Here is a 23,833-nt window from a genome sequence, read left to right on the forward strand (position 1 = left end):
TTTCCACAGCAGACTAGATTCTGCAGAATAAATCAGTAAACTTGACAACAGCAATAGAAGCTAAACACACTGAGGCTCAGGAAAAAAAAATTATTTTCAACTCAATAGAGACTCCGTGACCTGTTGTACCATTTTAAGTAGTCTAACAGATGTAATTAGAGTCCCAGGAAAGGGGAGTGAGGCATAAAATAATATTCGGTGGAATCATGGCTAAAAATTTTCCAAATTTGATGAAACTATAAAACCACAGATCCAAGAATTACACCAAATCCCAAGTGGGATAAACACCAACAAAATCACACCAAGGAACGTCATGATCAATTTGTTAAAAGCCAGTAATCAAGGAAAAATCCTAAAAACAGCCAGAATGAGATTTCTGCTTCCCAAACACTGAAACAGAAATATTTTTCCTACTCCTCCAACAAGCAAAAACTCTCAACATTATACAGGAAACAAACATGAGAAGCTTCTGAGAGGTCAGGAGGAGACAGACTGGCAGGGAAACTCAGGACCCATGCAACAACGTGGCGGTGAGCTCCTGAGTTTTCTTCGGGCTGCTTATGTTCCAGACCAGAGGCTGGAGAGGCCAGAAACTCAGGACTGCCCAAAAAGTGCATGGAAAAAGAAAAGAAAAAAAAAGCCCCACCTACATAACACACTTACAAATACTCCATGGATCAAAGAGAAAATCTAAAGGAACCTAAACAAAATTGAATGAAAATGAACATGTGACATAAAATTTGTGGGACACAGCCAAAGAACTGGGTTTTTTTTTTAAGACATTATTTATTTACTTTAGGGAGAGAGAGAGAGAGGAGAGAATCCCAAGCAGGCTCCGCCATGAGCGCAGAGCCCAACACGGGGCTCGATCCCAGGACCCTGAGATCATGACCTGAGCTGAAATCAAGAGCCACCCAGGTGCCCCCACAGCCAAAGAATTGCTGAAAGGCGAATTTATGGCACCAAATTATATAGATGAGAAATAAGGAAGAGCCTCAAATCAATAATCTAAGGTCTCACCCAAACAAGCTAGAAGAAGAGCAGAATAAACCCGAGCTTAAAAAGCCAATCTCATAGGGTAAATGCGCCGTTGGATTGAGTGTCTAATTATACAACAATGATTGGCCTAATTCGCTCCACTTAGTCAATTAGGGAGCTTTTGAGTGCTTAATAGTTGGCCAAGAGTAAGTTTTGCTAACTCTCAGGTAACATTAAAGAGTATTTGGTGCCAAAATAGCACTTGAAAGAGGACAGGCAGCATCATTCCTTACGTGGTGGAAGTGAATATTTTATCAGACTTCCACAGCATGCTAATTCTCAGAATACTATAGATTCTTCTTAAGGGGGAAGAAAGGTTCTATGATCAACAATATTTGGAAAATAAACAAAGGCAAATAAAATTCTTTACTGGAAGACTTCTCAGAGCCTGTAGTTCCCAGACATCCTTTGTGAATCTCCACATGGTACCATGTCCCAAATTTATTTGGCCACAGATGATTTTCCAAGAAGCATCTCATGGGACCAGTGTTCTGTAAAACATATTAACAGCACAGCTCTCCAAACAACTTTGGGAACTGTTCTGCGGTCCTCGGCAGTCAGAACAGTTACCAGGGCTGAAGAGAAATAAACATTTGTTGTTTTCAAAGACCAATTTAGAGTGATGGTGGAACCTGCTTCATGGAGGAGTCCCACTGCTCCCTCTGATCAGGGTGAGTACCTCCAAGAGACACCTGGGGGTGGGCTGGGGGAACAGAGGAGACCAGGGGGCAGGAGATGGAGGGAAGAACATTACTGAGAAGATCGTGACTTGGGGTGCTCAGGCACCAACCAGGGCAAGGCAGGAAATGCTGGATGGGTCCAGACTGCTGGGGTCTTGACAATCACGCTAAGGGCTTTGATCTTTCTCTTAAAAACAATGAAATGCCAATAAGCAACATTTAAGTAGGAAGCAACAGGATTAGCGATTCATTTCATAAGGTCTCCACAGTGTGGGGAATGTGTTAGGGGCGAAGGCGAAGGGGTGTGAGGAGACCAGTTAGAGGGGCTGCATTAATGCGGGCGGAGATGAAGGCAGCCCGGTGTCAGCTCCAGGAAGTGAGAGGATCTAAGAGGTTCTAGGATTCTTTGCTGGTTGGATGCGGATAAGGGAGAAGAGGATGAGAGGACAAAATGAGACCCTAATTTCTGGGCAGAACGACTTGAGGTGCTGCTAACACCACTTATTGAGCTAACAAACATTTCAAGAAGGAAGGGAGGGGACACCTGGGTGCCTTAGTCAGTTGAGCGTCCCACTCTGGGTTTCAGCTCAGGCCATGATCTCAGGGTCCCGGGGTCAAGCCCTGAGTAGGGCTCTGTGCTCATCAATGAGTCTGCTTGAGATTCTCTCCCTCTCCTTCTGCCCCTCCCCACCCTTTTGCCTCTAAAATAAATAAATAAATCTTTTTAAAAAATGAAGGAAAGAAGGAAGAAGAAAATCTATAGCTCAAGGTATCTGAGAGATACCCAAGAGCGAATGCTGATTAGGAAGTTGGAGATTTGACAAATATTCTGGAGAAAAGATTGCATTTTATCTCCCATAAGATACCCAGATAAATTTCAAATGGATTAAAGATTTGCATGCACAAAATTAACTCGTATGTTATTAGGATAATATAGGAGAATGTTTATAAAATCTAGGATAATATAGGAGAATACTTATAAAATCTTGATGTGTAGGGTCTTTCTAGCAAGAAACTAAAGAAAAGAGAGCAAAAGAAAATATCGAGATTTAATTATGCAAAAATAAAATATAATATAGGAAATCAAAACACTCTTATACATTTAAAAGGCAAATGGCAGTAGAAAAATATTTGCAACCTATGGAATATAAAATGTCATATATGTTAAAATGTGTTATATATGTGTCATATATGTTAATATGCTAAAACCTATGGAATATAAAATGTCAAAATGTTAAAAAGGGCTATTTCAAATCAAGGATCAAGATTAACATAAGTGTTAGCTAACTGAAATTGAAATAAAAATTTAAAGTAAAAGAAAGGAAGGTAGAAAGGCTAGTTAACATAAATGGTAGAAAAGCAAAGAAAGTGTATGAATAGGGAGTTTACAAGAAGAGACACAAATGACCATATACATGTAATTTGAAAGTATTCAATCTCGCTATGAATCAAAGACCTACAAACTAAGACGACACGTAAAGGGCATTTTTGGCCACCAGAATGACAATTCTCAGTATCTGTGTGAAGTCAAGAAAATAGGCATTCCTGTACACTCTAGACAGGAGTGAATTTGGTACAGTGCTTTCTCTCAAGAGCAATATGGAAAATATGTACATACTGTCCTGGACCCTGGGACTCTGGGAAATTAGCTCAAAGAAATAATCAGACAAGTCCACAAAGATGTACATACAAGAATACTCACTGCAATGTGGTTTATAATAGGGAAAGGTTCTCAACTCCCCCAAAAGCTGAATTGGCCATGTGTTAGGAAAAAACAACATTTTATATAATGGGCTATAGGGCAGCCAGTAAAATGATAAAACAGAAGGATATTTCTTCAGGTGGAAACACATTTATGATATACATGTATTTTCAAGTGAGAAGTAGGTTACAATAGTGTAGGAGCAATATGATTCCTTTTCAAATTCAAGTATATATGCATATGCACTATACACTATATGTTATACACACGGACCTTCCGGAAAAGCTCTGGATATGTATGTATCGAGATATTAACAATGGCTGCCTCTGAGCAGGGCGGTGCTAAGCAGTGGGGTTTTTTCCTATGGTCTTATATTTTCTAATCTTCTCTCCATGCTTTTTATGATTTGCAAGATAAAAATGTCTGGGAAAAAAAAAACCCAGAATGCTTCCCCAATATTATTTTTGCATCCATTGATGAGTATAAATGTCTGTGTGTGTTTATAAAGCAGTCAGCAAAACAAAACCATCTGCGAATCATTTTCTGGAATGAGCCCACTTCTCAGTCCCAGGAAAACCCAAAAGGAAAACACAGGATGTGACACAAATAAATAGAAGGAAGATCAGAAGTCGCTTCTCCCACATCTTGACTGTTGGCATCTTCCCCAGAAGCACACAAGAGGCTCCCCAGGGATGGACCAGGAGCCCGTGCTCCGTGAAATCCTCCAGGGTTGGGGAGGTGGCCGCAGTGGCTCGGCAGGGGAGAGGGGGAGCACGGCAAGGTGCTCTCCAGCCGGTGATAACACAGGCTTTCCTGCAGCTGAGTCCCCACCTTCTTCCATGGGCACTTTGTATGTCAACCTTTCCCAACTTGCAAACCAGAGAGACCGAGATGTTTTTGTTGGTTGAGCAAGCTCTGAACACCTAGACTTGTCTGCATTTCAGGACTCTTGGGTTCTGATGAAAAAGCAAAGGATGGAACCTTTCCTACCCCAGTGGTTCAGAGTTCCTTCTGAGAAAAATGCGAGCCTCCTCTCAGCAGAGACACATATGTACAATGTTTCACACCCAATTTCAGGGATTCAAAATCTCCCTGAAGCCCCCAGGGTAGGGCGTGATTTAGAAGGCTCCCTAGTCCAGAAATGACTCTGCCCACTTAGAGGTCAGCGGCCACTAAGGGCTCTCTTGCACCCAGCCCGGCACCCTGGCCTCCCGATCTACTCTGCTCTTGGCAGTTCTCTCTCCCCATCCCCCCACCTCGAGCATCTGTACCTGCACTAACAGCACCAACACTCTCCCCCTCACTGCCCACCACCACCTCCTCCCTTCGTTTTACAAAATCCCGCCACTGTTGTACCTTTCAGTAAAAATAAATGTGGTCGCTGAATGCAATTTCTAGAAAAGACACATTTGATCCTTCCTTTCCCCTTCTTCCGTGAACACTTAAACTTTCTCAGCTGTTGGTGTAATGGCTCATTTCTCATGTTTCAAAGCTACGGCTCTGGAAACGTACAGCAGTGGCAATGTCAGCAAGTCTCTGTACCAAGTGCTGAATTCAGAAGAACCTCATTTAATGACAACACAGCCAATTGTTTTAAAATAGATTTTTGTCCAAGCAACGCCAGTTGCATTTTGCAATGGTATTCATATTTTGCAATAAGGTATGCATAGAGGTTTCTGAGTTTTTGTTTTCCTTTTAACTGCTGCCATCTTCGGGATTTGGGGTAAATTTGAAAACTCAGTTCCCGGACCACTTGCCTGTAAACCCAGGTGCGCAGATACAGGTGCCATTCAGGCCCTCACTGTCACAAGTGCCTCCGTTCAGACAGCTGACGTTGGCGCAGGGGTCCTTGTACGACTCACAGTGTATTCCTGCGGAGAAAAAGATACAAAAGGGGTCACTCGCTAAGGGATCTCCAGCCCCCATGGCCTCTGGAAGCAAAGTGTTGGAACAGCCCTGAACTCTGTGAAGGCAGATTCTCAGAGGCACACATGTGTGTGTGCACGTGTGTGTGCATGCACACCCATGTGCCCACTCTTGACTAGATTGTCGAGAGGACACATCTTATGAGGACACAACAAATTCATTCTCTGCTTTTAGGACCTGCCATAGTCATTTTTCTGCACTTTCTCTGACTACGTGTCCCCAAATCTAGGAAACAGCAAGTTAGGACCCTGAAAGATGCCATTTATCAGAATGTTTTGAAAGTCTCCAAAAGAAGCAGAAAATAGCCAGACATCCTTTATAAGACACCGATATAATTAATAAGCAGCCTCCTGAAGGGGAAGATGGGGAGTCATATTGAAATGAGCTCTGGTTCTACTTTGGGGAACTGCGGGGCAGAAAGGGAGCCACAGGGCCTTAGACTTTATTCTAAAGACGAAATCCGATGATCATGTACCAAAGGTAACATGCGTTGTGCGCAAGCTCTGTCCCAGACCCCACACTGGGCTTTGCATCTCATTGGATCCTGGCAACAACACTAGGAAACCAATAGCCTCATTTCCCCTACCCCCATTTTGCAGATGAGGAGACCGAGAAAAGCATGCGAGGTCACAAGCCGGTGCAGGAGGCAGGTGGCATTCGAAACCACCAGCAATCTCAATCTGAGCCTGTGCTTCCTAAGTAGTTTGCTGAGAGGGAGCTCAGGCTGGCCATGGAAACGTACGAAATTCCGCAGAGCTCAGCAGCCATTTCACAAAAAGTAGGCATTTTCAAAATCTTTACAGCAAAAGCAGTTTCCCATGCGTGTAAAAAAAAGTTTATGTGTGCATGTGTGTTTGCAAAAGGAGGACTGAAGGACTGAATTATTTTGGCTTCCACATCGGGGATGTCTATATTTTCAATGTGTAATTATTGCTTTATAATTTTATTTAAAAACTTTAAAAATCCAACGTTATCTGAAAGGTAAGATTTCTGCTGTTGTTTCACTGGAAGGCCAAGATAGATAAATGGATTAATCTCTCTCTCGTCCCTTGCCTTTTGGAGGGGAAGATAGATTATATTATATTCTGTATAAGAATGTATGTAATGATAGACTCACCCTTCCTGATGAAAAATAAGCAGAAAGCAAATAGTAACGGAATGGTATTTACTCAATTTTCTCTCTAATTCATTACTGAGCTCATATTGTGTAAAGGACTGACACACCCAGTGACTCATCATTTAGTCACTGAAATTATTCTTGTTGGGATTTTGTCTATCATTTCTTTTTCAGCGTCTTAAGAAGCTGGGCAGAAGAGGGAGGAAAAAAAGTGTCAGAGGAAAGAGAAACAGAAGTGCCTATCTGTAGTCATAGGAACAACTTCTTTGAGCCTGGCAAAGCATTTAGAATGGATGGTTTTGCATTCCATTTTATCCTTTGCCCCTCGTGCCCACCCCATGATAATATTCTGCCAGATATTTTCCTAAAGTGCCTTTCAGATCCTTGCCTGGCTTTTCTCCCTGCACCCACCACCCCGATCCCACTGCCTGGTGGGATGCAGACCCCTGAAGCCCCATCCTAGCTCCCTCCCTGTCTCCAGTAACTGGAATGAGCCTCCCCAACTTTCACTGTCCTTAACCAATCCAGGCAACCCAGGTGATGTACGAGATCAGACAAATTTAAAGATGTGCATAAACCGGTAATTTTTTCCTCACTTGGGTGTATACAGTCTTTTCACCCAGAAGCTTCTATTTTCTCAGTGATTCCCAAGTAACACGGGCTCAACCAAAAGAATAAAATGCAAAACAGTCTTTTCTGTTTCAAAGTGTTTATCAAAACACAAAGATCCACATATTTCCAAGTTCCCATGGGGCTGATCAATGGAAACCAGGTGACAGAAAAGGCTTTCAAATGTAATGGGAAATAGAGCTTTAGCCAAATTCAGAGATGCCTGGAATCTGAAAAGATGTCCATTAGATCTAAAGAAAGAATGACCAACGATGATCTTTACTGGGTTTCTAGTAACATTAGCCAATAAAGCCTGCATACTATTGATACGATGAATACATTAACACGCAGAGGACCACATTTTTCCAACGAGGCAGAAAAGCAAATTGTAGGCTAAGTAATTGAACATCTTTACCTTAAGAGACTTCCATAAGATCGATTTGATGAAAACACCCAAGATAATAGCAATTTCAATCTTTTGGGTGTTTTGGGGGGCTTTTTGGCAATAATTTTATCCCTTGTTATTTCTCTTTTTCAGAAGACATAGGGTCACTCGAGATCGAGAGTTTTCTGGCAGCAAGATCGGACAAAAGCTCATCTTCACAGAAACACGATGGTTGTAAAGCAAGATGGTCTTAAAAGTCCCAGTGAGCACTTGGGTTCTATACTCTAAGCCTTGCTAATCCCTATATAAAAACTATGTGTCATATTGCTCAGCTTGTCTTAAGAGCTGAACAACCATGAGCTGGAATCCTTGAAGACAGAGAATAGAGTCATGAACACCACTGATGTGCCAAGGAGCCCCCACTCGAACCCTCCTTCTCAGGCCCCCTTCCCCAGGGGCCCTGAACGCGGGCAGCCCACTGAGTGTTGGACATCCGTTTCCTCTGACAAGAATGCCTTCCTTTTCCTCTGCCTGGGCTGGTCTTCACCTGGCACATTCTATCTGTCAAAGCCTAACTCAAATGCTCTTTCTCTGGAAAGCTGAACCTAAGTCTCCCGAGACAAAGCTCCATTTTTCCAGCATCGTGCATCGAGAGCACGCCGAGATTCACATCGTTAGAGTTTACCGTGTTAAAGCAGGACTTATCTGTCCTCCTGTCTGACCACCCCCATCCCCCCCGACAAATCTCTGAGGTCCCTGAGAGCAGAGGCCATGATTTAACGCGTGGAAGAAATTCTGGATGTATCACCAGAATCCTGTCCTGTCAGGAGGGGCGACGGTCAGTGTACTTTGGCTGACACACAGGTAGGACTGCCAGAGGAGTGAGAAGCCTTTCCAAATCTGCCTCAAAAACACCCTATTTTGTCAGGGAAAACCAGGTCCACACTTCAAATTAAGTCTGTGGAACGACACATGCATCACCCATTGGCAAAGGACATAGCACGCACTATTACGAAACTTATGTTTAGTCTCAAGCAAAAATAAACTGTAATTCAGTCAAAACTAATAAAAATTCATACTTTTCATATTAAGGGATAGAGAGGCAATGTTTCTGAAAAGAGCTCTATTCCAACAGGGCTCTGTATAGAAATTAACTTTAGAATTAAAATGAGCAAAAATTCAAAGAGGTGCACGCCAATTGTAAATCTTTGTCGCCATCACAATTTAGTCGTGATTAATATTTTGAAAACTGAAAGTCACTATTTTAGCTCCAGGAAAATGAAGCCAGGTAAAGAAAATTAACTCTAGGTGTTCTTTGAACTTAATATTCATTTTCAGACCTCATCTTATTTTATTCAAACTTACTTCTTCCACAAAAATATTTCCCAGTATTTCAACCACCAGAGAGGCCAACCTCTTCTAAACTATTTCAAAAATTACAATTGACATCTCGACCTTGGCCTCATTATTTCTTGTGTGTGTGCCAGGCTCAGCTGCTCCAGCTAAGTAATAGCCTAAAAAAGGAAGAAGCCCTGACTTATTCATTTTTGCATTTATCTCACTATTTGAGAAGGGCTGTGTACACAAAATATCCAGAAATTCTTGTTCACTGTTACACAGAAAAGAGCAGTTTGGGCAAACAAAGAAAGTGTTCTCATCTTCAATAACAAATTTCTGTAGACTTTTAAGATAAGCAATCAGGTACAATGTGACCAAACATTGTGGGTACAATGTGATCTCATTTCTGAAATCCAATCCCAGCCCCCCAAATTCAGAAAGTATAAAAATTATATCTATGAAGATGTTCATTTCAGAATTGTTTATAACAGCCTCACATCAGATGCCACAAGGGAACAGATAAATATTCGCCTATGGGAATATTACATAGCCATTTAATAAAGAACTAGTAAGACTTCCTAGCAATATCTAAATCAAACAGACCACAAAAGGAAGGTATGGGCAGAACAATATAAAAATTATAGGTATACTCCATTGTATCTGTGAAAACATAGGATATTTAAAAAGGATGGAAACAACAGAGATGCTTACTGCTCTTGTGTTCTGTTGTAAAACTATGAGCCATCTCAAATTATCTTCTTTCCAAAATTTTATTGTTGTTGCATCATTTTCATAAATAAAAATTGAAATATTTTCTTTCTAACTTTGGCCACCAAAAATTCCAACTGAGGATACTGCTGATCACTTAGTCTGTCCTGCTAAAATAAAAGTCGACAGCATATGGGGCAACTTGACTTTTTGAAAATATTAAGTCGTGAACTAACCAAAGTCTTAAAAGTCTTGTCATGAACTAGCTCTGAGCTGATTTTGCAGGAAGGATGAGCATTTCTGTATGTCCAAAGGAAGGTTACTCCAAGTCCCCCCCATGCATTTTGCTTCTAACAATTTCACGACCTACAGAGGAAATTTCCTGGGAAAACATTCACGTTGGTTTCCTTTATTTAGTTAGTATGTTAAGCAGCAATTTCAATTCAACTAAAAAGATGGTGACCGAGCAGGTGCCTTTGTGCAAGCCACCGCATCAAGAGCGCAGAGAACTGATAGGGGGAAAAAAAACCTATTATACTCACTGCCTTTTAGGAGATGATGATTTAGCATAAGAAAAGAGGGGATTTCTACAAGGTCGACCATCAGTGTCACAGCAAACACAGAGACAAAGTTGGGAGAGGTCAAGAAGGGAGGTTTCACATGTTCGGGGACCAACATTGCAGTCAGTGAACGCACGGCTGGATGAGGACAAAGAGGAGGGAGGAGAGAGAGGGGACAAAAAGGAAACGCTGGGGACCAAAGACATTCATGGCGTCCAGAGGGCAAGGATTCAGTGAGGACAGGGAGACAAAAGTCAGGGGACAAGAATGAGGCTGCAGAAGGAAGCTAAAGCAGAGTGAGTTTCAAGAGGGAGCCAGCAATCAGTGGGGCAAGGAAGTAGGAATCCACGACCCAGGAGTCAGAAGCTTCGGGATCTCATTGAAAAGCCGTCAGTTAGGTCACCACGAGATCCATTTCAGCAGAGCGGTGTGGACAAGATCCAAACCGAAGAGGACCAAGAAAAGAATAAAAGTGTTACAAATTGAGATGTTATCTATAGCAACTCTAGGGAAACTTGCTTGTAAAATAAAGAGGAAGGGGGGGGGAAGTAAGTAGAGGAGGACACCAAGTCAATGAAAAGTGTTCTTTGCCAATTCACATGGAATGTATTTAGAAGTTCAAAAACCTTTCTTTTTTCTGCATGGCAGCCCAATTTCTCCAACACCACTTATGAAAAAAACAAAACAATTCTTTCCCATTTACAGCAATTCCTCCTCAGGAGTCATACATTATTATAGATGGTGGTTTCTGGGCAATTATTCAGTTTGGGTTAGCTGTCCATTCTTGCACCCATAACACAGGAATGCAGTAATAATAAACAAATAATAATAAACACCTGGCGAAGTCCCCTCATTGTTTTCCTTTTTCCAAATGTTCTTAGCTATCCTTGCCTGGGCTCTTACTATACGCATTCTTTTTAGAAAGTCATATTCACTTAAGTTCTATTTTACCGTAAAACAGTAAAAACCACCACTTAAGAAAATGCATATGTAAAGTAAGAGGTTGAAGTCCCAAACCCCTCTCCCCCAACACACCACCCACCTAAGTCCTAACTCCAGAGGTAAGCACCTGTTAGGACTTGCTGCTCACCCGTCTGGTACATTCCTGGATTTATGCACACATCCTAGATGTAAATATATGCTCGGGAAAATGCTTCCAAAGAGGCACAAATGTCCATCCCCCAAGGACAGAAAGGCACAGGATCTTATGACTCACTTTGCCCCTGGACTGGAGGGCATGACTTAGCTCCCTCCACCTCTCTCTTAGTCCCTTCTACCACCCACCGCCCCTCCCCACCACTCTTACTTTACAAGTCCGACCATTTATGCTGCTGGGCTTTCCCTTCAGGAGTCTTATTTTAAATCTAAACCTAAGAGTCTCTACACATATACCCAAATTAAATGATCACTTCACCTGCCCGTGGGGATGAGATCTTTAACACATGTGTATGTCTTCCAACCCTTCCCATCCCCAACCCCTTCAACTCATGGATTTAGTTAAAATGATAGGAAACTTGAATGTGGTCATTTAAATTTTTCCTTATGAATAGGTATAATAGACACACCCTAGGGGTTCCCCCAATGAGTCACACCCTTCCCTTGTGTGTGAGCTTTGAAACAAGAGCATCTGGCAAAAGTTAAGCTATTTCAAAGATGCAGTTGAGGTCCCTAATCAGTTTGTTTTGTGTTGACCTTAGGTGGGCCTGACTTAATCAGGTGAGATTTTTAGCAGGTGCAGGTTCCTCTCCTGATGGGAGAGGCATGAAACAGCACAAGCTCTCTCTCATCTCCCTTCTATTGCTACCTTCCAAGGAGCAAGCTGTCATGAATTCTTCAGCCACAAGGATATGAATTCTGCCAACAACTGGAGGGAACACAGAGGTTGACCCTTTCTTATTCAAACTTCAGATGAGAACTCAGTCCAGCCAACATCTTGATTCCAGCCTTGCGGGACCCCGAGCAGGGAATGTATGTATATTACACGCCTGGACCAACGGAACCATTGGCAACTTAAAGGGTATCGTTTCAAGCCACTACTTTGTAGTGATTCATTATATGGCAGAACTAACTGGTAAAGCAGGTCTACCTATTGTTTTCAAAAGACTTTTCTTCACTATTAAATTACCATCCACAATCACTTTAATATCATCCTTTTAGGTTTATCCATGCACTTAAAGGAGTTTGTTCAAACTCTTCCTCCTGTTCTCTATCTCCCCCTATCTAGTTATATTTGTTCTGATTTAGTTCCAGCTCAGTGAGAAGACTTTTTAAAATAAGTTTCTTAGAAAGGGGACGTGGTGTTGTGTCTTCCGTATCCTTCAATGTGGGAAATGTCTTCCTTTTGCCCTCAGACGTAAAGGACCCTGGACTAGCCGCCCTTGCGCCGAGCAGCCTGGAACTCTGCTCCGGCGTTGCTTAGCTTCATTACAGAGAGCAGCGGCCAGGCGGGTTTGACTCTCCTCCTTTTGTATGTTACCTGTGCTCCCCGTGAAGACTCTTACAAAGATTTCTCTTCATCCTTAGATTTGGAAATTTCACCAGCAAATCTCAAATCGTGTACCATCTCTCTCATCGATCCCTCCAGCACTCTGCAAGCCCGATTCGTTCTACGGGAACACTTCCGTTTTCTGCAGCTCCTAGGCTTCTCCTTCCAGTAATCAGTCGATTCTGGTTTTATTCCCATGTGTTCCTTCTTCCTCTGGGGCAGCCACCATCCAGACGGAAACAGATCTCCTGGATCTTCTCTCCACTTGTCAGTCAGGATTTCCCTTTCCTCGTATTTTCACTTCTACCCCAAAACAGTTCCTCTCCTGGCTTTTCCAGATCCAGATTCAAGTCTGAGTAATATACATTACGTTTTTCACCTCATCTCTGGAGTGGTTAGAGTTGTTGGTTGTTGTCGCAATTTCATTTTTTATTTTCTAGATTATTTTCCCTTTGTGGGGGTTGCTGGGACAGGCTCCCCATACTGGCCAGGGTGAAGGGTGACAATGTCAGGCAGAGACAGATGCCACTGGAGACTCCCATCCAGTGTTGGACAGGCCGGCCAACTGGTAGCCCTGTCTACTAAGGCACAGGGTGGAAGCCTCCCAGTTTGGGGTTCTCAGGGCTCTCCGGGGATGAATAGAGACCATTTTCTCTCAGCCATACAGAAAATAAAGGACCAGCTGAGCCCTACTGTGCAGTTGTTTTAGAGGACAGCCAGTCTCCGTGAGATCCGTAGAGCCCCCCCACCCCCTGCCCCCATCATGAGGTCACATGGAGCGTATTCACAGCACGTACTTCCTCTCCATAAACTGAGGGTCCTTGGAGCTCCCCTAGCCATCGATTCAGTTCTCCCCTAACCGTGTCGTGTGCAAAGGCTCCCAACACCTGCATCCTCTTCCTGAGAATCCAAATCCTCCGCTACGTTGGGATACCCTCCAGAGTCACCTTCCTTCTTGGGTCAGCCCTCACAGAGAGTCAGTAACGGAGGGAGGCAAGTCCCCGCAAGATAGAAGGGGTGGAATTTAGAGCATATACAGAAGGATCAACACACGTATCTGCGGCTCATCACGTGTAATTGTATTTCTTAGTGCTTAGGCATGAGAGCACAAGCAATGCCTCGAAGACAGGAAGATGTATCATCAACCGAAGAATTTGGAATTTTTAATTGTGGAAGCACATCCACTCCTAATTTTGTCATTGAAGAATTTCAAAATGTCGGTAAGCATCACTGTCCTTACTTTACGCGGACATAATAAAGACCGGTCAGCTTGAGAGATGACTCCCGGCTCAGCAGGAAGCCAGAGGCACGATTCGGCTGAGCTACTTGGGTCTCCTGACTCATGGCTCCTTTATTCTTCTTTCCAGAATCAAGCAGACTCCCTATTTCTCAATACTCTGAAAACCCTGGAATGAAATCCACGTGCCTGAAGCCAGCACATCTGCCCTGGCGGAAGTGGCGGACTCTGGCTCTAAATGGGCATCACACTCAGAGAGAAGCCTCAGATCTCCCGTATGTGAAGCAAACACTTGGCCCAGCCTCCTCCCTTCCAGCCAGAGAGACCAGATCAAGTTCATCCGATGTGGCCTCCAAACCCCGAAGGCCCACCGAAAAGGTCACTAGGTGGGTCCATCCGATGAGAAGGAACAGCAGCTGCAAGGCCAGGTCACCAGGCAGATGGATGGTATCAAGAAAGCAGTGGGAGCCAGAGGTTAGATGAAATGGCTATAAATAGAGCCCACAGAGGCATTACAAAAATCTAAACCCAGCCCTGAAGTTGTGGCTTAGAGAAATGTGCACAGCAGCTGATAAACACGGTTTCCTGGCGCGGTGCCGTCCGAGGGTGTCTGGGCTTGAATGGAGCCACGCCACTGAGCCCACCGTGGAGGCAGAAGAAAGGGCATTAGGGACATGCTGGCTGGGCTTCTGAGGGACACCACTGCCACCTTACAGGGTTATTGTGAGGATTGTGTGAGTTCATGCACACGAGGGCTTAGAACAAGGTCTGCACGTTATAAACACTCTGTCAGTGTCGGCTGTTTCCAGAGTGACTTTGACACGCGTCCACTCAAATGAGCTAACGTTTCCCTTGCAACTGACTCATTTAATGAGAATTAACTTTATTGCCAAATGTGAGATTGCACCTGCGTCCTCCACCGACAGCCCAGCGTCCTGTCTCTGGCCAGCGAGCCCCGCAGAGCAGCAGGCGTCCCTCCCCTGTGGTCTCCCCAGCCCTGTCCTCTGATCCGTGTCCGACGGTGCCCTTAGGCTCACTTCTTACCAGCAGTTTTTCCCACATTCAACAGAGAAAAGAGTGAGGATAAAGGAAGAAGGAAAGGGCAGGAGAGAGATTTTTCAGTTTATCAGGAGGAAACCCCAGACTTGCTAATTGCTCTCTTCAATCCCATAAATTATCCCATCTCCAGCATTTGGTTTTTACTCTGAATAATGTAATGCTCCAACTCGAGGTGTGTGCATTTGAGTTGAGAAATCCATGACGTCATTTAGGCCACTTGGGCACAAGAAGGCCGAGCGGTGCTCACCTTTGTATTCCGCCAGGCACACGCACTCGTAGCCGTTAACGAGGTCCCTGCAGGTGGCGGCGTTCAGGCAAGGGGCAGAGAGGCACTCGTTATATTCCTCCTCGCAGTAGAGGCCGTGGTAACCTGAAGGGCAGAGAAAAAGGCCTGCAGTCAAACGGGTTCCATTCAAACCCAGGCTGAACCTGCCCTCAAGGAAGGTGGTGGAGTGGGCATTGGAAGCATGGCACAGACAGACAGGGTTTCAGGGTTGCGTGCCCTGGGGTATGACTGAAATGTGGCTTTCCAGGAAGGCTAGGAAGAGTCTGTTCTCATCACCCTTTTTCAGGATCCCAAGTATAAAAGGAGTGATCCCATTTATTCCCCAGATGGTCTCATTACTCTATCGTGTCCAACGGCACTGGTGACCCAGAGACCAGGGTCACTGAGTGCATCTCCTGTGGCCACAGGAGACAGGGACAATCACAGCAGGGCTGACAGCATGGGAGAAACAGCTCCTTTCAAGGATGTGGACCACTCCTCCTCCAATCAGAAAGCTGTATCTAGCAACTAAAGAGGATTTTACTAAAAGAGAAAGGGATCCATGTATTTCCTTTGCTCTTTAAGTCAAGAAGAAAGTCAGTTATAAAGGCTTCACTGAAATTCCTGATAAAACGTGGGGTTCTTTTTAATTTAAAATTGTGATTAGCTTGGGGCATCTGGGTGGCTCAGTTGGTTGAGCAGCTGACTTCAGCTCAGGTCATGACCTCAGGGTCCTGGGATCAAGCCCCATGTCGGGCCCCGCGCTCAGCGGGGAATCTGCTTCTCCTTCTCCCTCTGCTCTCTCTCTCTCTAATAGATAAAGAAAATCTTTAAAAAAAATAAAAACTACTATCTCAATTATAATATTTTAAATCGTACTTTAAAATTCTAGTTGTTAAAAATAAAATAAGAGCAATGAAGAAAAAGAAACCAACGGTTTCCCAATAAAGATGGCTCTTACTCCGTTTGCAACACAGGTGTTTATTCTAAAGGACAAGAAGACAACATTCTTTGAGATTCACTCATGAATGTTATACTGTTTTTAACTTTCAAAAACATGCATCAGTGCCAATTTGCAGTGAAACCAAGCCTTTTTTTTTTTTTTCTGGCCCTGTCCAAACAATGAGAAACACGTGAGTGTTTTCAAAAGTCACCCTGCCTGTGTCGGTTCTGAATTCAGATAAGCAGAAAAAATAAACCCTTGCTCGAATGAGAACTAGAACTACTAGTTTGTTTTTTGTTTTGCTTTTTTTTTTCCAGCTTTCCAACTCATGGCCAACCCTCAAACTCAGAAAGTTCCATTAGGACATGCTAATGTGTTGAACTGTTTTATTTCTTGTGCCTATCGCAAAAGTAGGTTAAGCTCGTATCTGCAGTATTAACACAACACTTTTCACGTTTGCTCCCATCTCAGTTGTTTTTGAACAGCTTTCCCAAATGAGGCAGTGATAACAGCCCCTTTGCAGAGACCTCGACCTACCCGAGACAAACAGGCCACGGTGTTCCATTCTTCCGTCTCACCCTACTCTTCGTAATTTTAGGGAAATGTTTCCTACTGCCCTTCATCAGTATTTTGATCATGTAGATCAGAGTTTCTCAACTGACAGCAGCTTTGCCCCCAGAACTTGGCAATGTTTGGAGACAGTTTTGGTTGTCACAACTAGGGTAGAGGGGAAGGAGCCTGTCACTGGTATCCAGTGTCAGGACGCTACCAAACATCCTAGGAGGCACAGGACAGCCCTCCGTGACACCCCCCCCCCCAAAAAAAAGATCCAGCTAAAATGCTAACAGAGCCAGATGGAGAACACTGCTCTAGATTAAGGATCAGCAAACTCTGGTTCACAGGCCACATCCATCCCAGTCTGGTTTTGTAAATAAAGTTTTATTGAGACACAGTCACACTCATCCATTTACATATTGTCTATTGCTGTGTTCCCATTACAGTGGCAGCCTGAGTGGTTGCAACAGAGACCATATGGCCTGAGAAGCCCCAAATCCTTACTAGCTGGCCTCTTAGAGAATAAGTTTGCAGACTCCTGATCTACGTTCAACAGAAAATCTTTCTTTTTATAAGAATTTAGTTGTTAACTCTTTATCAAATAGATACTTTGCAAGCATTTTCTCCCATTCTGTAGTTAGCTTTCATTCAGTCGATTGCTTCCTTTGCTGCATTGCTTTTTACTTTGATAGAGCCCCACTTGTCTATTTTTGCTTTTGTTGCCTGTACTTTTGGTGTCCTATCCAAGAAATCATTGCCAAGACCAATATTATGAAGGTTTTCCCCTATGTTTTCTTCTAGGAGTGTTCCAGTTTCAGGTCTTACATTTAAGTCTTTAGTTCATTTTGAGTTGGTTTTTGTGGAAGGTGTAAGAATACAAATAGCCAGGAGGTACACAAGAAAGACGCTCAACATCACCAACCCGCAGGGAAACACAAATCAAAACCACAATGAGCTATCACATCACACCTGTTAGAATGGCCATTATAAACACACACACACACACACACACACACACACAGAAAATAGAAAGTGTTGGCAAGGACATGGAGAAATTGGAACCCTTGTACATTGCTGGTGGAAATGTGAAACGGTGCAGCCTATGGAAAACAATATAGAGAATCCCCCCAAAATTAAAAATAGAACCATCATATGAATTATAAGCCCACTTCTGGGATTTATCCAAAATAATGGAAAACAGGATCTCGAAGAGATAGTTGCATTCCTATATTCATTGCAGCATTACTCACAATAGCCAAGAGGTAGAATCAACCCAAATGTCCATCAACAGATGAATGGATAAAGAAAATGCAGTTTATACATATGATGGGATATTATTCAGCCCTTAAGAAAGGAAAGAAATCTCGTCATATGCTATAACATGGATGAACCTTGAGACTATCAGCTAAGTGAAATAAGCCAGTCACAGAAGGACAAATATTCATGATTCCACTCATATGAGGCATCTGAAATAGTAAAACTCGGAGAAGCAGAGTAGAATGGTGGTTGCCAGGCGGTGGGGGAGGGGAAAATGGAGAGTCACTGGTCAATGGATATAGAGTTTCAGTTTTGCAAAATGAAAATGTGCTAGAGATCTGCTGTATGACAATGTGCATATCATGAACAAAACTGTGCTGTACCCTTAAAAATGTGTTAATAAGGTAGATTTCATGTTACGTGATTTTTCTCACAATTAAAAAAAATTTTATGCATAATATATAACCTACATAACGAATTCTTTGTCTTTTGGCTTCTCAGTGCGGAGCAACAATCTCAAGGAGCGTCTTTTCAATTGTATTTGCTCTCCTAACTGATCTTTTAAAAATCACTTGGAAGAACAACAGGTAACCCTACAAGCATCTTTGACCTTGCAATTGAGGTGTTATTTACACAGACAAAAATCAAAAGCAAATTTCATGAAATCATCCGTAATTGTTTTCATTCTTCACAAACTGTATCATTCTCCTCTTCCACTAGTAACATGAAAAGCAAATGAGGAAGTTCTTTTACAGAGATAATTAAGCTGGTGATGTTTTCTTCCTTGGGGGAAAAGAAAAAGATAAAGGTTTCATATTCTGAAACCGTTTCTTCAGGGATGGTAACATTTCAACACCTTTATGGAAATGTCAAGGCGCTCCTTACGCTGGGTGCCAAAGAACCTAAATCGGACTGTTTGAATAAAAAGGCATTCCTTCCAAAAGAGAAGGCTTCTGTGAAAATGAGGCTGCCACCCCCTGCTAATAATTAATTCGGGCAAACAAATTAGCTCAGGGCAGTATGCCCAGGGTCTAGGAAAATTAGGCTAGTCCAAAGAACTTTTTAAATAAAATAAAAGATAAGGGTGAGATCAGAATGGCCCTTTCCAGGGCACTGATCTTCACCACCACTCCCATCTTTGCCTGACTTGCTCCTGAATATTCGACTCCAATATTCCTTAAATTGACAGAACACAGTGATCAACTGGACGTAAAGAGTGTGAGTTGTCAAGATGGCCGCCATATTTAGGCTGAGTGAGTGGATGATGTTGCCATTAACACGACCAACGGAATAACAGGTTTTTGAGAAAGTTGACCAGTTGGATTTTGTTTAACTTAGGGCTCACTTAGGGAGGTCCAGGTGGCAGCTGGAAAAATAGGCTTAAATAGTGTAGAAACAGCATCTTGGGAATTAGTGGCCTTGAAGTGGTGTTGAAGTTTCATCAAAGAAAAACTTTGGAGAGGAAAAAGGAAGGGATCAAGGTCAGATCTACATGGATGGGCAGGTGGAGAAGGAGAAACCAGATCAGGACACTGGGCAGGGATAAGGCAAAGGAGAGGAGGAAGGGCCAAGGACAGCAATGTCACGGGAGCCAGGAGGGCAAAGGAAATCAAGGAGGGCTGCTCAAAGGCTCTGAAGACTGAAAAATGACATCTGAATTAGAAGATTAGAAAGTCACTGGAGGGGCGCCTGGGTGGCTCAGTCAGGTAAGCATCTGTCTTAGGCTCAGGTCATGATCTCAAGATCCTGGGAAGGAGCCCCACATTGGGCCCTGCGCTTAGCAGAGAGTCTACTTGTCCCTCTGCCCCTCCCCCTGCTCTTGCTCTTGTGCTTTCTCTCTCCCTCTCCCTCTCAAATATGTAAATAAAATATTTTTTTTAAAAAACATCACTGGAGACCTTCAAAATCATAACTTTCAATGGGAGCTAGCCTGTCCTTTAGAGGTTGTTTTGAAAATTGCGGGAGGAGAGGGATTGCTTATCACACTGATTGCGGGGTTTGACTGGAATTTAGTGGGTAGAGGCCAGAGATATTAACCATCTTTTTTTTTTTTTTAAAGTATTTATTTATTTGACAGAGATAGAGACAGCCAGCGAGAGAGGGAACACAAGCAGGGGGAGTGGGAGAGGAAGAAGCAGGCTCACAGCAGAGGAGCCTGATGTGGGGCTCGATCCCACAATGCCGGGATCACGCCCTGAGCCGAAGGCAGACGCTTAACCGCTGTGCCACCCAGGCGCCCCAAACCATCTTATAATGTCTAGGATACCCCTGCACAATAAAGGATGCCCTGGTGTCCCTCACGACTTCGGTCTGTCCCATTAGAAATTCTCGGAGGTGAAAACCCTGTCCGTAACCTTCCAGGCCTTGAACTAATAGCTTTACATGCACACTTACATTTACAGTTTTTAAGATATGCTGAGTCTTCCTGGAATGTAACTACTGGGTAAGTCAAGAGAAGGTTGTACCAGGAGTTGTTCACCACTTTGGAAAATCACTTCACAAGAGCAACAGCTCTTGAAGAACTTAAATCACCAACAAAGCACACCTGTATCAGTAAACAAAAAACAAGGCAAAAATCCCTTCTTCAGATAATTTTCTGACAACACTATCTAGAGCTTCTCCCACCAGTTACTCATCATAACAATTGATTTCATGGCAACACTCAACGACCATCTGAAATCATATTTCTTTTTTTTTTTAAAGATTTTATTTATTTATTTGACAGAGATAGAGACAGCCAGCGAGAGAGGGAACACAAGCAGGGGAGTGGGAGAGGAAGAAGCAGGCTCACAGCGGAGGAGCCTGACGTGGGGCTCGATCCCATAACGCCGGGATCACGCCCTGAGCCGAAGGCAGACGCTTAACCGCTGTGCCACCCAGGCGCCCCTGAAATCATATTTCGACTTCTATTCTTGATTATTATTTCTCTTCCTCCACTAGAATATCAGCTTGAAGGCAGAGGCTACGATTGCAGTGCTCACGGCTGTACCCACAGTGTCTGGGTAGCAGAAAAGGTGCTCAAAATAGTTGTTGAATCAGCACCCAAAGTGCCATTGATTAAACCAACACACATTTAAGATGTGCCTAGAATGTGCCAGGAGCTTCCAGGTAGGTACTGTGGATACAAAGCTAAAGGCAGGTCTCTGCCTGCAAGAACCTTACAGTCTAATAGCACGTTAGTGCCTTCTGCTTTTTATCAGCCCTTTCACATGTGCTAACTTGTTTAATCCTCATGACAACCCAAAATGATGGGCATGACTAGTCCCAATGTGTAGATGAGGAATTAAGAGTCAACAAGATAAAGAAACTTGCCCAAGGACACACAGTCAACCCTGTGTTCTTCCTACTTTCCCAAGAACGTCCCCAGAATGCATTACCTAGTGTACCAGTCTGCTAGGGCCGCCATAACCAAACACCACAACCTGGGGGGACTGAACCACAGAAATTTATTTTCTTACAGTTCTGGAAGCTGGAAATCCTAGATCAAGGTGTCAGCAGGTTTGGTTTCTCTCTTTGCCTTGTGGATGGCCACCTTCTCCCTGTGTCTTGTCTCCATGTGGCCTTGTGTCTGTAGGCAAACCTCCCTGGTATCTCAGACAGTTATGGGAAACCAGTCATACTGGTTTATAGCCCCATCTTTAGGACCTCATTGAACCCTAATTACCTCTTTGAAGGCACTGTCTCTACATACAGTCACACTGCGGGTAGGGGCAGGGGGTTAGGACCTCAATGTATGAATTTGAGAGAGACAAAATTCAGTCTTTAGCACCCAAAATCAGGATTTCTCAACCACAACGGTAGTGACATTTTGGATCGGGTCATTCTTGATGGTTGGGAGCTGTCCGGTACAACGCAGAGTGTTGAGCAGCCTCCCTGGCCTCTACCCACTAGACTCCAGCCGCCCACCTCCCCCCAGTCGTGACAACCAAAAAGGTCTTCAGACATTGCCGTATGGCCCCTGGAGAACATAAACGCCCTCTGAGAACCAATGTTCTAGATCCTTTTTATAACATGAGAACAACTCAAGGAGATTTGAAAATGTGTAGGTTTGAATTTTTCATTGTGAAGAGTAAATTCAATGAGAAAAATGATTTTGGGGCAGAACTGAGGGGTCCATCTGTGACTATGGGTTTAATATAAAACCGGACCCAGGGTGACTTCCTCCAGCAGTGAGAGAATACGGACACTCAGTTCATCTGGAGCTGCCCATATTCAAATAGCAAATGAATGGAATAAAGAAAGGAGAGAAGAGTAGGAGGTACAGGCTTCGAGGTATGGGCTGAATAAGTCACAGGGATGAGAGGACAGCACAGGGAGTACAGTCAATGATACTGTAACAGTGTTATATGGTGACCGATGATAGCTATACTTGCAGTGAGCCTAGAATAACGTATAGACTTATCAAATCGCTATGTCGTATGTCTGAAATTAATGTAACCTTGTATGCCAACTACACTTCAATAAAAATAAATAAGTAAACAGAAAGAGAGAGAGAGAATAGATAGAAAGGGAAGAGAGAGGAGAGAAACCCCACCTGGTGATTTTTAAGCTACTGAGAACCCTGCTGACTGTTCTGCCAATAGGCTGGAAGTCCTGTGTCCTCCCATGAAGACCAAGGTCCTATATTACTGACTGACTTAGCAAAGGCACAGTGAGCCAGGATTCCACCCCCCGGGGTCTGAACTGTTCTAGAACACAAGGGCCACCACCGGGTTTCATTCTGTCCACTGAAAAGCATGGCTTCCTGCTGCCTTTTTCTTTTTCTGCTCTTTCAACATTGACCCAAGACAACATCACTTAAGTGTTCATCTTAACAGGAGAGAGGCTCCGGCCCCACGCTGTGTCTTTCGACAGCTCTTTTCTCCCCTTGCCCATCACGGCTCACTCTGAAACATCTCAAACTGGGGGACTCTGGTTGTAACCAGATGGCGTCCACACTTTGTGGAACAAATTGGGGCATCTCCCCCATGGATGCCACCTCCGCCGGGCCACCTATGCTCCCCGCTGCCCAGAAAAAGCTAGGAGCTACTTCAGAAAACAATGGTGGTGCGTTCAGAACAACAGGGAGGCCACACTGCTCACCCCCTAGCTCAAGCCAGATTCAAGGGGAGAGCGAATTTGAAGTGTTTGAGGTTTTGTTTGTTTGTTTGTTTTACTCTAAGGTCAGACTGAAGCAAGTGGGGGAGAAGGGCACTGGTTGCTTTAAGGACATGTTGCAACTCAGAGGATGTCTCCACTCATTTCACATTGAATGATAAAATGTGGAAGCCCAAGACCCCCTGATTCAAGTCTAGACCACCTCCTGAGAGATCAAATCTTCCAAACATTCTCTCATGGTAGTTAAAAATGTGGGCAAAAAGGAGAACAACCCTATTACCTTAATATGATTGTGAGTTTTCAAATTCTCGCTGAACTCACTGATCGCATAGAGACCCTTCAGCACCATGGACTGATGGGCAATGCAATCGAAATTTTACTCTGCCAAGAGCTACGTTTCAGGGAGAGTGTGTGCATGTGAGCTTGTGTGTGTATGCACGCACATGCACTATGTACCACTCTCTCTGCCGATACGATCCCAATAGGAATCTTTTCAAGAACAGGAAAAAAATACATAGGTATGAATCCCTGCTCACATGAATCCTATCGAGTGTTCCAATGTTCTGTTCTAAACAGATGTGCTGATGTTCGTATCTGCACAGACTTCCATGGAGCAATTCCATTCCTGTCTCTTTCTTTCTCCCTCTCTCTCACGCGTGCACACACATACACACACACACGAAAAAAGAAACTGTCTGTAAAGGGGAGGAAGTTGTGCAAGAAGACGGAGCATAGCTGGCGTGTGGAGCACAGTGGCCGCTGATGCTGCTTCTTTCTTTATTCCCTAATCTCTCATCCTTTCATTGCTGGAGGCACCCGAGCCAGAGGAAAATAGATGTGAGAAGACCCAAATCAATCAATAACCATGGCTG

The 23,833-nt window shown here is 43.7% G+C and overlaps 1 protein-coding gene and 1 long non-coding RNA gene across 6 annotated transcripts in view; one reads left to right on the forward strand and one right to left on the reverse strand.

Moving 5' to 3' along the window:
• DNER (delta/notch like EGF repeat containing) overlaps positions 1–23,833 on the reverse strand; it is a 300,909-nt gene that overhangs the window by 20,238 nt on the left and 256,838 nt on the right. Inside the window, exons 9-10 of the mRNA XM_087864128.1 lie at positions 15,092–15,214; positions 5,178–5,291 (exon numbers count right to left, since the gene is read on the reverse strand). Of these exons, the coding sequence (XP_087720254.1) occupies positions 5,178–5,291; positions 15,092–15,214 (237 nt within the window). The remainder of the gene's footprint in view (positions 1–5,177; positions 5,292–15,091; positions 15,215–23,833) is intronic.
• LOC123778108 (uncharacterized) lies at positions 1,575–15,097 on the forward strand. 5 transcript variants are annotated; one of them, XR_015725468.1, is made up of 4 exons: positions 1,575–1,709; positions 7,614–12,716; positions 13,639–13,768; positions 13,916–15,097. It is a non-coding gene; the product is annotated as an uncharacterized LOC123778108 (long non-coding RNA). The 5 variants fall into 5 exon arrangements; XR_015725469.1 differs by having other exon boundaries at positions 7,614–8,321; positions 11,876–13,768; XR_015725465.1 differs by having other exon boundaries at positions 7,614–13,768.

The sequence above is a fragment of the Ursus americanus genome, chromosome 1 (assembly GCF_024610735.1).
Source record: "Ursus americanus isolate L20-20 chromosome 1, mUrsAme1.1.p, whole genome shotgun sequence".
In the NCBI taxonomy this organism is placed as follows: Eukaryota; Metazoa; Chordata; class Mammalia; order Carnivora; family Ursidae; genus Ursus; species Ursus americanus.